Source organism: Kwoniella dendrophila, chromosome 10 (assembly GCF_036810415.1).
Source record: "Kwoniella dendrophila CBS 6074 chromosome 10, complete sequence".
Lineage (NCBI taxonomy): Eukaryota > Fungi > Basidiomycota > Tremellomycetes > Tremellales > Cryptococcaceae > Kwoniella > Kwoniella dendrophila.
The window spans coordinates 523,495-536,980 of NC_089485.1; the positions used below are offsets into that span (position 1 = coordinate 523,495).

Below are 13,486 nucleotides of genomic sequence, written 5' to 3' on the forward strand. Positions count from 1 at the left end.
ATTAAAAGATCCGACACGGACCATTCAGACCTTTACGACTATTTAAGATGTGACTTGCTATATCATGGATAGTTGGATGGTACAGGTTGCATATCATTGCCCATTGATCCCTTTGACAAATGAAAGTATTGTATACCATATATCAACAAAACGATCAAACGTAACTAGAAGGATGTGAACTTCCTAACGCTTTCATACAAAACTCCGTCATGTTCAAGTTGTTTTTGCAAAGCATTCATACACTGTACAACCTCTATAATGCGTATCATAAACGCCGTTCTACTCTTTATACATCAAACCAGGCAGTGCTCCACTTAAGATCACTACAGCCGTATATATCAAGAGCGCTCCCTATTGTTAAAGCGTGAACAAGTTAGCTTGATACATTGATAAGATATGACCAGCTCAACGGCGTGAATTCACATAGTTATGAAATCCGAAAGCACCTGTTACACCTCTCAAACCATCTACTTTAAGTAATTGATCGGATATAGGTCCTGCAGAAAGTATTAGATTCGATTATGCACGATACTGTTTCCCCCATTTTAAGATTCTACAGGTGATGATACACTACACTCACCAGAACTGAAATTTCCAACACCTCTGATAAAAGCAAATATCGAGAATGTCAATCCAGTAATGACAGGATCATCGTCTGTTCATATGTAACACGGAAATTAAGGAGATCAGCATGCACTCAGGTAAACAAATATCACAAATACCACTGAATTGAATAATTTCGACGGAGACTCACGAGATACAGCGCCGACCATCTTGGTCCAAAGAGTAGTGAAACTAGTGAACAGTAAACCAAAAGTTATGGAGAAAGCGACCAATACACCACTATTGGTACCAAAACCCCACAGAAATCCACAAGATAAAGCTCCACCTAAACAAGAGATCAAAATTGTCCATCTGAGCGCTAATCTATCAGATAGCCATCCCATTAATGCATTTCCAGGAACCGATGACGCTAGATTTAGGAAATCGAAGAAAGTTTTTAGCATTTGATATCTGTTGTTTTAAGCAGATCCTCAAGCAGATTTCGCAAAAAGAACACAAGGTGGAAAGAAACATTACATACCATTTAGGATAGCAATTAAAGCTGTTCCATCCGGATTATGGAATCCCATTTCATCGACAAATGCTATAAATATTAAGTTTAATTCGTCAGTCTGTTCTTAGACTCTTGCTAGATGTCAAGCTCGACGATGGACCTACAAGGTAGCCATAAACTAGGAATGAAACTACCCATACTAGTTAAAAGAATTGTAGTGACACCTAAATATAAGGAACTTGTTTTGATGAATGACCAGTCAACTCTTGGTCTTCTTCTCCTAGGTACAGACAAAGAACTTGGATTTTGATCATATCTTGATAGAGGTATACGTCTTTTAATAGCTAATAGTGCTATACTTCCTGTTATTGCATAACCCAAACCTAAAGTAATCATGGTTGCTTTATATCCAAATTTACTTAATAGACCTTGCATTAAAAAAGGGAATACAAATCCACCTAATCCAGTCCCTGAATACATTACTCCACTTGCAAATCCTCTTTTGGCATGAAACCATTCAAATAGGAATGTTGCACATGGGAAGTAGGTGGCTGAGAATATGGAAAATAATGAATCAGTCTTTTACACCATTATTCGATCGCGCCACGAGTACGCGTAGGAAGGGTTTTATGACTGATGAGGGATTTTTCCAGAGGAACGGCGCAGGTCTTTCGTACTTACCACTACACATAGGATAGAAGAAACCCAAGGTCATAATCAGGTGCCAAGGCTAGGATGATTCAAGGTCAAACGTGACCATCGTAAGTTTCCGCAAATTGCTGATTCTTACGGACTTACTTTGGTTACAAAAGCACTTCCAATCATCGATAAGGAAGCTATGGCCAAACCACCGAATTGAAGTTGTCTTGTGATTCTAGGATAAGCAGTGAATATACTGGAAGGTGCAAGTTTACGAAAGCGAATTATCAGCCAAAGTCGTAGTAATGATATTTATTATAACTTATTATGTTCTATTTCGTGGAATTCAAGATAGAGGTTGTTGGAGAAAGCAGTCAGGTACTTACGGACCAAAAACAGCAACCGAAATATAAGCTAAACCAGTTTGAAGTGTAGCTGCTAAAGTGATTATTGATTCACCACCTTGATCCTTGAATAGAACATTTGTCCAATAAATATGTAAGACACCAATAGAGAATGGTAAACCCCAAACTATCAATTCAATATATGTTGCTGCTATCAAAAACAACCAAGCATCTTTACCTGAATCTACAGGTGGTAGAGCTTCTGTTGTATTATGTAATTCTTCTTGACCTATATCCCCTCCCTCAGCGATTCCTCCTTCGTGATTTTCATTAGTTTCACCTTCTCCTGCCACTTGATTTACAGATCTTGATGATTGGATTGATTGACTACGTGTATGAGACAAGGATGATCGCGTTTCTTGGATACTATTCGTACCTTGTTCTTCTGGTTGAGAAGTGATCGAAAAATCCAATTGAGATGGTGAAGGAGTTATGAATGGATTGTCCTCTTTTGGCGAGCTTGAACCGTTTCCAACAGGTTGAAAGATTGGGTTATGAGCTGATATAGCTGCCAATTCAATATCTCCAGCCGATGGTGACATTGCGTATACAATGTTCCTATTTTTTTTTAGTGTTCGCTTTAGCTGTAACAATTTCAGACCGTTGAAGGGGAATGGAATGTAGTTAAAGGTCAATGAACAGGCTGCTTTACTTCAGCTGGTTCAAGCTTGTTTTGAACGGTCCTTTGCGTTGCCTATCTGTATATGACCGATGACCAAAGATGTGGAGCAAAAGAGGTAAGAATACAAGATCCACTAATATCGAAGATATGTAATCCCGAAAAAGATCTACGACTCAAAAATCAAAATCATTTCGTCAGCCAAGGTATGCGGTTAAAATGGTACGCAAAGATATCCGCTAAACTCGCTAAAACCTAATCACACTGGGGTCTCTATCACTCTGAAAATGATGGTACCTTAACCAGGAAACACTTAGACTAGTGCTTGCTTATTATGATCCGGCCGTTCGGTGTCGTTTTCAATTTGTATCCATTCGAGGAAAAAAAAAGCATCCGCGATCTAAGGAAGCTTAGCATTCCTTCACCTGTATGTTGAGTCGAGAATTGTCTGGATCTCTGCCAATCGAATATTTTCTGCACAGTACGTTCCGAATTAAGGCTTGATTAGAATCAATGTTCTACATACTGTGTGCACCACCAAAGAGTCATGACTACTATTATCTATACTAAATACGACTAGTAGATATATCAAGTTTGTTTAGCAAGAATTCATTCTAGTGAAGATGACAACGCCTGCCCCAGATATCGAGTTAAATGCAATGACAAGTGAAATTGGTACTGGGTACCCTTCTAGCAAGGACCGACCAGCAACCAAGGAGAATCCTGTCATGACGCCTTCGGCATCGCAGCTACAGCTTGACATAGTGGATCAGCAAAAGAATCCAGTCGACACGAATGCAAGGTCAAGCACTTCAATCAGAGTCGATAATTTGGTAACGCTAATGGCACCACAAAGACAATCATTCAATTCGAACAGGTCAATAGAAGGATCACGAGTAGGCAACCAAAGTATCATGGGTGGTCGTCAAGATGAAATTGAGGATGAAAATCAAATGCGAGCTTTTGAAGAAGAAATCATCAATCCTACTCAAATTCTACCACCTGTAGATTCAGGAATTAAAGCATGGTTATTTTTGATTGCAGCAACTTATATAGAATTAATTACTTTTGGATTCTCATTTTCAATTGGTGTCTTACATTTATATTGGACAAATCATTTATTCACTTCAAAAGAAGATGAAACTATATTAACTTTAACAGCTACTTTCAATGCTGGTTTATTGTATTTCGCTATAGCTGCTTCAGGACCGTAAGTCGACACGATCGGATATGCTGAAAGCTGATAATTGGCTATTCGACTGAAAAGGCTGTTCACAGCATATCCTAGATATCCTAAGATTTTACAAGTCGTCGGTCTGTTGACAGGATCTTTAACAATTATCGCTAGTGGGTTCGCTACGAAAGTGAGTTATACATAATCGCAGTACTTTAGGACGTACCGATCGCTGATTGATATTGCCTAATTCCTTATAAATAGCCATGGCATTTACTTGTAACCCTTGGTCTGCTTTACCCTATCTGCGCTAGTACGTGAATTATCTTTTCAACCATCTATACGATGTGTGCAAATTGAAATTATGTTTCATTAGGTTTTAATGCTGGATTACTGATGCTTGTAATCTGTTGCTAGTCGCCTGGTTCCCATGTGCAACACTTTTGTTCGAATGGTTCCATTCAAGAAGAGGATTGGCATCTGGAGTAATGTATTCTGGATCTGGTTTAGGTGGATTTGCATATCCTTTCTTGATAGAAGGTTTATTAGGTAAATTTGGATATAAAGTTTCAATGATAGCATTAGGTATAGGATATATTTCGACTGGTTGCATCGCTCTAGTAGCTATCAAAAGAAGAGTACCATTATTAAGATATGATCATTCCACTTCTGCTAATACAGAGATAATTAGAAGAAGAAGACCTAGAGTGGATTGGTCATTTACCAAAGAACGACCATTATATCTGGGTATGCTTACTATTGGCTTAACCAGTATGGGTAGTTTCATTCCTAGTTTATGGTTGCCTTGTGAGTAAATCAACCTGATGAAGACTATCTAGCAGCATATGAAATTAGCACACCTGTTGTATAACGCCTTTTCGCTTACTGATGTTATTTGTTTCTATAGCTTTCGTAGATGAAGCAGGATTCCGGAAACCGAATGGTACTGCATTAATCGCTATTCTGAATGGTAAGTCTTTCAATGAACCTATTCAACAGATAAATCAACAACAACGCTTTTCGTATATATCGATCAATACATGTCGAATTTTTACTGACTTTCGGGGTCGTACTTCAGCTTCATCTGTACCAGGAAATGCTTTACTAGGATGGTTCTCAGATCATCTTCCACTCAAATGGGCAATTCAGGTTTCTTGTGCAGGAGGTGCACTATCTTGTGCATTTTTATGGGGTTTTGGAACGAATGTTGGTGTTCTAACTGCTTTCGCCATAATATTCGGGTTGTTCTTCACCAGTTTCACAACTCTATGGACCAAAATGATTGGCGCCGTAGCTAGTGAGTTCATGGACATACAATGCATAAGTCTTTATTATCGTGATAACATGCAATACCTTCTTGAAGCGGATCAAGAACTAAATCTGTTCCTTCGTTTCTAGACGATGATCCTGCTATCACTGCATTTGCATATTCGTTATTTGGTCTAGTAAGAGGTATTGGTAACTTCAGCTCGGGTGAGTCTTTGACTCGTTTTGCTTCTCTATCCCCTAACCCCCAATCAGAGATTCTCGTCATGATGTGATGTTACCGATTAACAATGTTTTATCAGCTAATAACTTATGTTTATTTCTTTTAATTCTTTCAACAGGTCCAATCTCTGATAAACTCCTGAAAGTCGAGGGTCTTAGAGGCGTTACAGGTGCTTATGGATTCCACAATTATGTGAGTTTACATTTTCTCACAACAGATCTATACGTATACCTTCGATATTCATATAACTCAATATGGAAAGATGAAGATCTATCACATTTATTGTCATCACTTCGCTGATTGAGCTTGCCCCACAGGGAGCGTTATTGATCTACACAGCCGTTGTCATTTCAGTTGGATCAATTCCAGGGTTGTTCTTCAAGCATTCATAGATTACATTATGTATTAGAGATCTAATTGCAACGTGTGTGATGTATCATAACTACACGTGCGATCTTCAGTCGAGGCGAATGGGCGATTGACTGAGAAGCTTAAGCGATTGTCTGAAGTGAATGAGCGACAGGAAGTCGACCTTTCTTTCTATACGGCGATCGTGGAGCTAGATCCATTTGACCCTTCAATGGATTCGCCAAATCTGAACATGTAGAGATGTAGGCTCTTGAGAACAAAATGGACATATTGACAATTTCTGTTATCGATTGATCGCTGCGTGGATTGACTAGATCTGATCGTGCAATGCATCAATGAAATTCAGGTTGGTAATACACGTACATCTACAAGGTTAACCGAGGTAGGCATCCTTTTTCATCTCTGTTTCGATATAGGAAACAGCAGATTGTACTCTACAACCTTTACCACATCTTCCATATTTTCCAATCATTTCTGATCTTACCGTTATTATCAGCATTTTTACTCTTTTGACCATTACTGTTTATATGGTTATCTGAATTATCAATTCCCCAGCCGGCCAATAAGTTTTCTAAACCAGTCTCATTTTGATTATAAAACATTCTTTGTTTATTCGTACCGAATTTATCCCAATTTTGTCTTTTCGCTTGAGGACTACTACTGAAGTGAATTTCTACATCTTCATCTTCAGGTGAAAATAACGGTCTTTGATATGACGCGTTTCGAGTCGGTTCCCAATCCATTGGTTCGCCTTCTACAGGAACATCAGGTACAGGTTGATGTAATGATGGTTGACCAAATATCGGATTGGCACTAGCTGAATTACCAGGTCGAGAATGTGAATGTAGCAGTTGATACGAAGGCGACGTGCCGCTTGGTGTAGAAGGATGAGGCGATATAGAATATATGGGTGTGTTCGCAGCAGGAGACGATGTCAATGATACAGGTCTGACTAATTTGATAGATACGGGCTGGGATATACGTATACTAATCAAAGCATGAATAAGGAGCTAAACATATTATCAGCTATCGCACCTTTCTTCCATGCGAAACCGACTTACCGCTATTTCGACAGTAAACACCGCTTGTATAACTTTCAAGGACACATGAGGAGGTCCTTCGTTCTGCGAAGACACGTATATCGCAGTACTCCCAATGATCCGTAATACCATTATCAATAGCATATTTCGCTACGAAGAATGCGTTCAATCAGTCTACGCAAGTGGGTAAATAACAATAGAATTCGACTTACAACCCATACATCTCTACCTTCTATTTTGATTTTATTCTTATTCCTCTCTTTCTTCAGCCAGTATGGATCCCATGCTGTCCATATTATAGACAAGACATAGAAGGATAAGATTGACATCGGTATCGGTGGTATGTAAGGGAGCTGCACACTGATTATGCTTCGCAGATGAGAGGGAAAAGCAATTGCTATAATAGGCATATTCAGCTTTCTTGACCTCACAGCATGAGTTTCAAACAAGCTGACTCACCTAGTATCCCTTGCAGTATGCTTAACGCTAGTCCAATCCACCATAAAATCCCTCTTATCCTCCAGACTATCACTTCCCATCTTCCTGCACTACCATCACGGCTGTCGTTGCTACCTTTGACACCATGAGTAGACTTGAAACCTCTATCTAAGGCCGAACTCCAAGCTTGAACTTGAGCTCTATGATCAGACTTCCTCAATGCTTCATCGACAGCGGGTTGGCAGTTCCTACATACTGGTGGATAGCGTGATTGCAATTTGGCGATATAATTGGGTAATTCGTTATAAAGCATTGGATAAGAAGGATCCTACGGTTTTATACCAGCAGTCATCAAATAAACCGGTAGATATACACCTAAGTTTGAAAATATTACACTTACATCGTCATCAGGCAAGTAGTTGGCCAGCATATTCATAATTAATGTCTGGTTCGCTAGACAACTATGACAAAATGGTGAAGTGGAGGAAGAGGATGAAGACGACGAAGGTAAATGTGATGAAGATGGGGTAGCTGGTATATGATCAAGTCAGCTAAGCATTATACATATGGTAATTGGTGAGCTTACCTCGAAGAGAGAATGACTGTTCGTTGAAGGCGGTGTCATGCATAGCTGGCAAATCGGAAATCATTTCCCCTCTCTACGATATTGACTGGTGTATCAGCTCATTGTTGTATGATCATATAAATAATCTGAATTTACCTCATCTCTGATAATCCAACAACGACATTTTTCGCATTGCCAATTCCATTTTGATCCTACTTCTGCTATTCTACTTTTACCTTTTACATCCCTCTTCGACGTCGATGTTGACGAAGAAGCGAAATTCGACGATTGAGGTGGAAGTAATGAAGGTGATAAACAGAAAAAACACTGAACTGCAGTTGGTCGTGTTGATGATCTGAGTAAAGGCATTATCCCTGATGTTTGCTAAGTTACAGTTGAATGACCTTCATATGACTGTTTTATAAGTTCTGCTATAGCTCGCCTACGTGTATGTATGATCTTGGAGATATTATGAATTATGTAGCAAAACAAACATTTTGATACTGATTTTGAATATTTTTGGGAAATATAATGTGACGCGTGTTAACGTTTCATGTTGTGAACATTGCGTAGGTGGCAAGTCAATCTACAAGTTTCAGTATAAAAGTCGCCTGGCTGCAGAGATATCGGCAGTTCAATGACAATATGATCATATGTAAATGCATGAATAAGATAATCCAGTATACTATAATGTATATGCACAACAATGAGAAAACGACTCGAGAAACCGCCTCAGACCAGCGATCCAAGTGTGAAGCTAAAAATACTATTGACCTATAAGTAAACCAACTTCATCTACTTCATCTTTCTTCTCCCCTTCTTTCTGCCTTTGTGGATCGCTATATATGTCAATGCCTACGGAAAGATTCTGTGAGCTTGACACGACGGTTTGTGCCAATAGTCAATGAAAAGCTTACCTGCTGCTAGAGAATCAATAAGAAGTTGTAATCTGGAAGGCCCCATTGTAGGATCCGCCTAAACAACACAGGTGGTACTCATATTAGCTTTAAATATATCATAAGTAGTGTCATATACCCAACGCAAACTTACCTCTCTCATCTTCTCTAAATCACCACCAAAACCTTCAACGAGTTTATCCATATATACTGTTTTGAATTTATTTCTTCTTTCTTCTTCTTCTTCTATGTTCGTACTTTTGCCTTTCATCTTTGCTGTTAAGAAGGACGGTATATCTGAAGGAGGTGGTGAAGGTGAATTTGTAGGATATCGAGTACGTATTTTAGCTTGTTTCGTTATTATTGATGTTGAAGTTGATGGTCCAGCTTTAGGTTGATCATCATCTGAATCTGATTCGGAATCTGAATCACTGTCTGACTCTGATGATGAATCTGAGGAAGAGGAAGAAGAAGAGGACGAAGATGACGAGGAAGCTGAGGAGGAAGCACCGTCTACTTGTATAGGTTGAGCAACGGGTTTAGGAGGTACAACATCTTCATCTGAACTTGAGGAATCATCTGAAGATGAGGAAGAGGATACAGAATCCTGCCTTCTTCTTCTCTTCCTCGATCGCCTATTTGCTTTTGGAGCTGCTCTTGGTACTGGTGCTGACATTATGCTTGTTGTTTGTAGGTTCGGATGACAGAAGTATGAGAATGATATCTTACTGTGTACCGTTAAAAACAGTTTGATTTCAGAGTGGACATGAAATCTTCAAAAACATAAAAGCAATCCCACGTGGGATACTATCTCATTCCCTGAAGACGGAATCAAATACGGTTAGGATTTGCCACTCAAATAGCTAAAATAGCTAACGTCAATTACCTCACACTTCACTTAGCCTTAAAGACGTCTTCTATCAGATAATCTGTTCTCATCCTCTTGTTCTTATTCATCTTTATCCCTCTTGTACTTAGAAGGGTAAAGGTCATCTTTGTCGTTTTCTCTTCTCATAGATAAACATACAGAATGAGTCGATCACCTTCACCAGCATCTTCGTTGGATTTCTTCGAGTCAGATCCTTCATCAGGTGAAGAAGAATATGTACCTCAGAAAAGACAACGAAAGGTTGGTCTTGCAGCAGGCGGATCAAAGAAGGTTTTAGGTGGACAAAAAGCTGGTGCACCAAAGATCAAGATTAACTTGAGTGCTTTACAACGTGCAAAAGATGTTGGTGTAGCTCATCCTGCTGATGGACCTATAGAGGAAGATGATTTTGATGTGGGCGGGGGAGATGAAGATGATGAAGGTTATTTTGATGGTATGATAGGTAAACGTGGTATAGACCTGTCAAATCAAGAATTGAAATCCGATCATGCATTAAGACCGCTATGGGTTGATGATAAAGGAAATATGTGTGTATCCATCCTACCTGTCTCATACGACAAGTTGAAGACTAATATCACACAAATCTCCATCAGCATTGTTGAAGCCTTTGCTCCTTTCGCAAAACAGGCGCAAGATTTCTTGATAGCGATAGCAGAACCCGTATCTCGGTCAGTTAATTCATACAAGATTATGATTGCGCCAACTGACGTATGCCATAGTCCTTCACTTGTACACGAATATCGTGTGACGAAGCCATCACTACATTCAGCGATGTCAATTGGATTGGAAACGAAAGTAGTTATAGAAGTATTATCTAGATTATCGAAAACACAGCTATCGAGAAAGCTGACTGAGAGGATAGAAGAATGGACTGAATCATTTGGAAAGGTCAGATTGGTGTTGAAGGACAATAGATATTTCTTAGAAACAAGTGTACCGGAATTCTTGCAAAGATTGATGTCGGATGAGATAATCAGAGATTGTAGAGTAACAAGAGAGATCGAAGCTGGACCTACAGTATTTGGAGCTGAACAAACTGCTAGACCCAGAAGAGATTATGCGATTCCAGGTACTGAAGAAGCTAGACGAGCTGAAAGAGGTGAAATTGAAGCGGACGCTATCGGTCAATCAAGTAGAGATAATGATGCCTTAATAGGGGCTGTTATTGGTATCGGAGAAGGTAAGCTATTCCACAATCGCAGATTCGACGTCTATAGCTGACTTGTACCAAACAGCCGATGAGATGGATGATGAGGATGATGCAGTCCACTCATTCGAAGTAGCTGGAACACGGATGGAAGTGGGTATTGCGAATCCACATGTGATGTGAAGGCGCTGACAATTGGTTTGTAGGATGTAAGAAGACGATGTAAAGATATAGATTTACCAGCACTGGAAGAGTACGATTTCAGAAATGATTCTGTTAATCCAAATTTAGATATACAGCTCAAGCCAATGACCGTTATTCGGCCGTATCAAGAAATGTCTCTGGCGAAAATGTTCGGTAATGGTCGTGCTAGATCAGGTGTTATTGTATTGCCTTGTGGTGCAGGAAAAACATTAGTCGGAATTACTGCAGCTTGTACAATTAAGAAGAGTGCTTTGGTACTGTGTACTTCAGCGTGAGTCAACATCCCATTCACAAAGTGAGAAGTAACTCATTCTTTCGTTCTCACAGAGTATCTGTTGCACAATGGAAACAACAGTTCCTTCATTTCTCTAACATTTCCGAGAGACAGATATGCGCCTTCACACAGGGTGAAAAAGAAATGGTGAGCCAGCCAACCAAGATGATGGTATAAGACGACAGCTGATATGTCTTTCTAGTTTACAACACCAGCTGGTATCGTCATATCAACATATTCGATGATTGCAAAAACTGGTAAAAGAGCACACGACGCCGAAAAGATGATGCAGTTCTTACGTTCGAGGGAATGGGGTTTCTTACTTCTTGACGAAGTACACGTCGCTCCGGCAGATATGTTCAGAAAGTGTATCAATAACTTCAAGGTTCATGCTAAATTGGGATTAACAGGTAAGCTATTCCGTGAAGAACCTCAACGGCAGGCTGATATATTTGAAATAGCTACTCTTGTTAGAGAGGACGATAGAATTGGTGATTTGGGTTATTTGATAGGGCCAAAGTTATATGAAGCAAATTGGATGGATTTAGCTAAGAATGGACATATCGCTACTGTACAAGTGAGCTCAGCTATAGCTAGCTACATTGAAGTGTCTAAGCTGATCCATTCTCAGTGTGCTGAAGTATGGTGTCCTATGACACCTGAGTTCTACCGAGAATATCTACGAAACCCCTCAAGAAAACGAATATTGCTACATGCGATGAATCCCAACAAAATACAAGCGGCTCAGTTCTTGATCAACTACCATGAGACTAGAGGAGATAAAGTCATTGTGTTCTCAGATAATGTGTTCGCTTTGGAGGTAAGCTATCAGTTGCGTCGTAAATTCATCACGCACAACCAGCTAACGGTCTTCTTTAATAGGCTTATGCTAAGAAGCTTGGTAAATCCTTTATTCACGGTGGTACACCTGAGGGAGAACGATTGAGAATTTTGTCGAGATTCCAACATGATCCCCAATTGAACACTATCTTTTTGTCCAAAGTAAGTCAGACGTCAGTTGGATGGCTGTTGCGTCACTGACAGTTCACTTGCCCTCAGGTCGGAGATACATCGATTGATTTGCCGGAAGCTACATGCTTAATTCAGATATCGTCGCATTTCGGTTCCCGTAGACAAGAAGCACAGCGTTTAGGTAAGCTGGCCATTACACATATCTGCCATATTATTCAGCTCACATTTGCAAACGATATTAGGACGTATTTTGCGAGCCAAGCGAAGAAACGATGAAGGGTTCAACGCGTTCTTCTATTCTCTTGTATCGAAAGATACCCAAGAGATGTATTACTCGTCAAAGCGGCAAGGTTTCTTGATTGATCAGGTGAGCTATGCTTTGTATGAAAGTGCAAAATTTTAGCTGATTATTTGTTATAGGGTTATGCATTCAAAGTCATAACGGAATTGCATGGTCTCGAATCAATGCCTAACTTAGTATTTCCCACCAAAGCTCAACAGATATCATTACTTGAAGAAGTTCTAAATACTGGTGATGCCGCCGCTGAAACAGCCGATCACTATATGAGGTTGAATAATGGTAAACATATGAAGGGACCTGCAGGTACACAACCGATGTTATCAAATTCGAGCTCGATGCCTGCTGTTCAACGATTCACAGCACCTCTGGAGCATTTATCAGGTGGTCAGAATTTGAGTTATAGAGAACAGAATAAATCCATAAAGTGAGTACTCAGGTCTATCATCCAGCTGTTCGACCTGTACTATGTTATAAGTCTAGCTGATCAGACTGTCCACTTTTATAGCAAGGAATTATCTCGAGAAGATAGACAGAATAAGAGATCAGGTGGTAGTGGAAAAGACCAACATTCGTTATTCAAGAAAAGAAAACAAGAAATGGACGCCATCAAAAAACAACGTGCAACTGGTGTATAGGTAATCGGTCTTATGAATGTGTATTGTAGCTGAATATTGTAATAAAATAGTGATAAAACGTAAAATATCTGTTTAGAAGTATAACTAATCTTTCAGCTTCGAACTTGGTATCCATATCATGCAAAGCAAATTGTTGTAACGCCTAATATAATTACTTCGATACTCAGACGGATAACAAAGGATCAAATAGGACTCGGCATTTGCAGATTTGACTGACTTGCTAAACATTTCGCAACCTTTCATAAAATAGTCCTCCAATCTTTATCTCATGATGTGAAACTCCTCAGAGTTGGTGCTGACTCATTTACAGGACGATCTGGACCCTAGCGGAGTCGAGCGGAAATAATACGGAACACCTCACCCTAAAGCTCTCT

General features: G+C 39.6%; 5 protein-coding genes across 5 annotated transcripts; 2 read left to right on the plus strand and 3 right to left on the minus strand.

Moving 5' to 3' along the window:
- Positions 1-279: 279 nt before the first annotated feature.
- Positions 280-2,642, minus strand: L201_007160 (uncharacterized protein; the record flags this gene model as incomplete). The annotated part of the gene is made up of 9 exons (XM_066222871.1): positions 280-351; positions 424-497; positions 581-655; positions 755-973; positions 1,085-1,147; positions 1,222-1,608; positions 1,739-1,787; positions 1,856-1,952; positions 2,083-2,642. The coding sequence occupies 9 exons, from the start codon at positions 2,640-2,642 to the stop codon at positions 280-282; spliced, it is 1,596 nt and encodes a 531-aa protein (XP_066078968.1).
- A 700-nt stretch (positions 2,643-3,342) lies between these two features.
- L201_007161 (uncharacterized protein) lies at positions 3,343-5,774 on the plus strand (the record flags this gene model as incomplete). Its single annotated transcript, XM_066222872.1, has 9 exons — positions 3,343-3,929; positions 3,987-4,083; positions 4,158-4,206; positions 4,311-4,700; positions 4,801-4,863; positions 4,972-5,190; positions 5,292-5,366; positions 5,501-5,574; positions 5,700-5,774. 9 exons carry the CDS (start codon positions 3,343-3,345, stop codon positions 5,772-5,774), a joined length of 1,629 nt encoding a protein of 542 aa, XP_066078969.1.
- A 420-nt stretch (positions 5,775-6,194) lies between these two features.
- L201_007162 (uncharacterized protein) lies at positions 6,195-8,163 on the minus strand (the record flags this gene model as incomplete). The annotated part of the gene is made up of 7 exons (XM_066222873.1): positions 6,195-6,761; positions 6,813-6,941; positions 7,004-7,188; positions 7,251-7,557; positions 7,630-7,760; positions 7,816-7,888; positions 7,951-8,163. 7 exons carry the CDS (start codon positions 8,161-8,163, stop codon positions 6,195-6,197), a joined length of 1,605 nt encoding a protein of 534 aa, XP_066078970.1.
- A 397-nt stretch (positions 8,164-8,560) lies between these two features.
- L201_007163 (uncharacterized protein) lies at positions 8,561-9,366 on the minus strand (the record flags this gene model as incomplete). The annotated part of the gene is made up of 3 exons (XM_066222874.1): positions 8,561-8,649; positions 8,712-8,769; positions 8,845-9,366. 3 exons carry the CDS (start codon positions 9,364-9,366, stop codon positions 8,561-8,563), a joined length of 669 nt encoding a protein of 222 aa, XP_066078971.1.
- Positions 9,367-9,720: 354 nt separating this feature from the next.
- On the plus strand, positions 9,721-13,112 carry L201_007164 (uncharacterized protein; the record flags this gene model as incomplete). Its single annotated transcript, XM_066222875.1, has 14 exons — positions 9,721-10,106; positions 10,173-10,247; positions 10,299-10,759; positions 10,815-10,879; positions 10,933-11,201; positions 11,258-11,351; positions 11,407-11,614; positions 11,666-11,781; positions 11,836-12,024; positions 12,087-12,206; positions 12,264-12,357; positions 12,419-12,543; positions 12,597-12,901; positions 12,983-13,112. 14 exons carry the CDS (start codon positions 9,721-9,723, stop codon positions 13,110-13,112), a joined length of 2,637 nt encoding a protein of 878 aa, XP_066078972.1.
- Between the last annotated feature and the right edge of the window lie 374 nt (positions 13,113-13,486).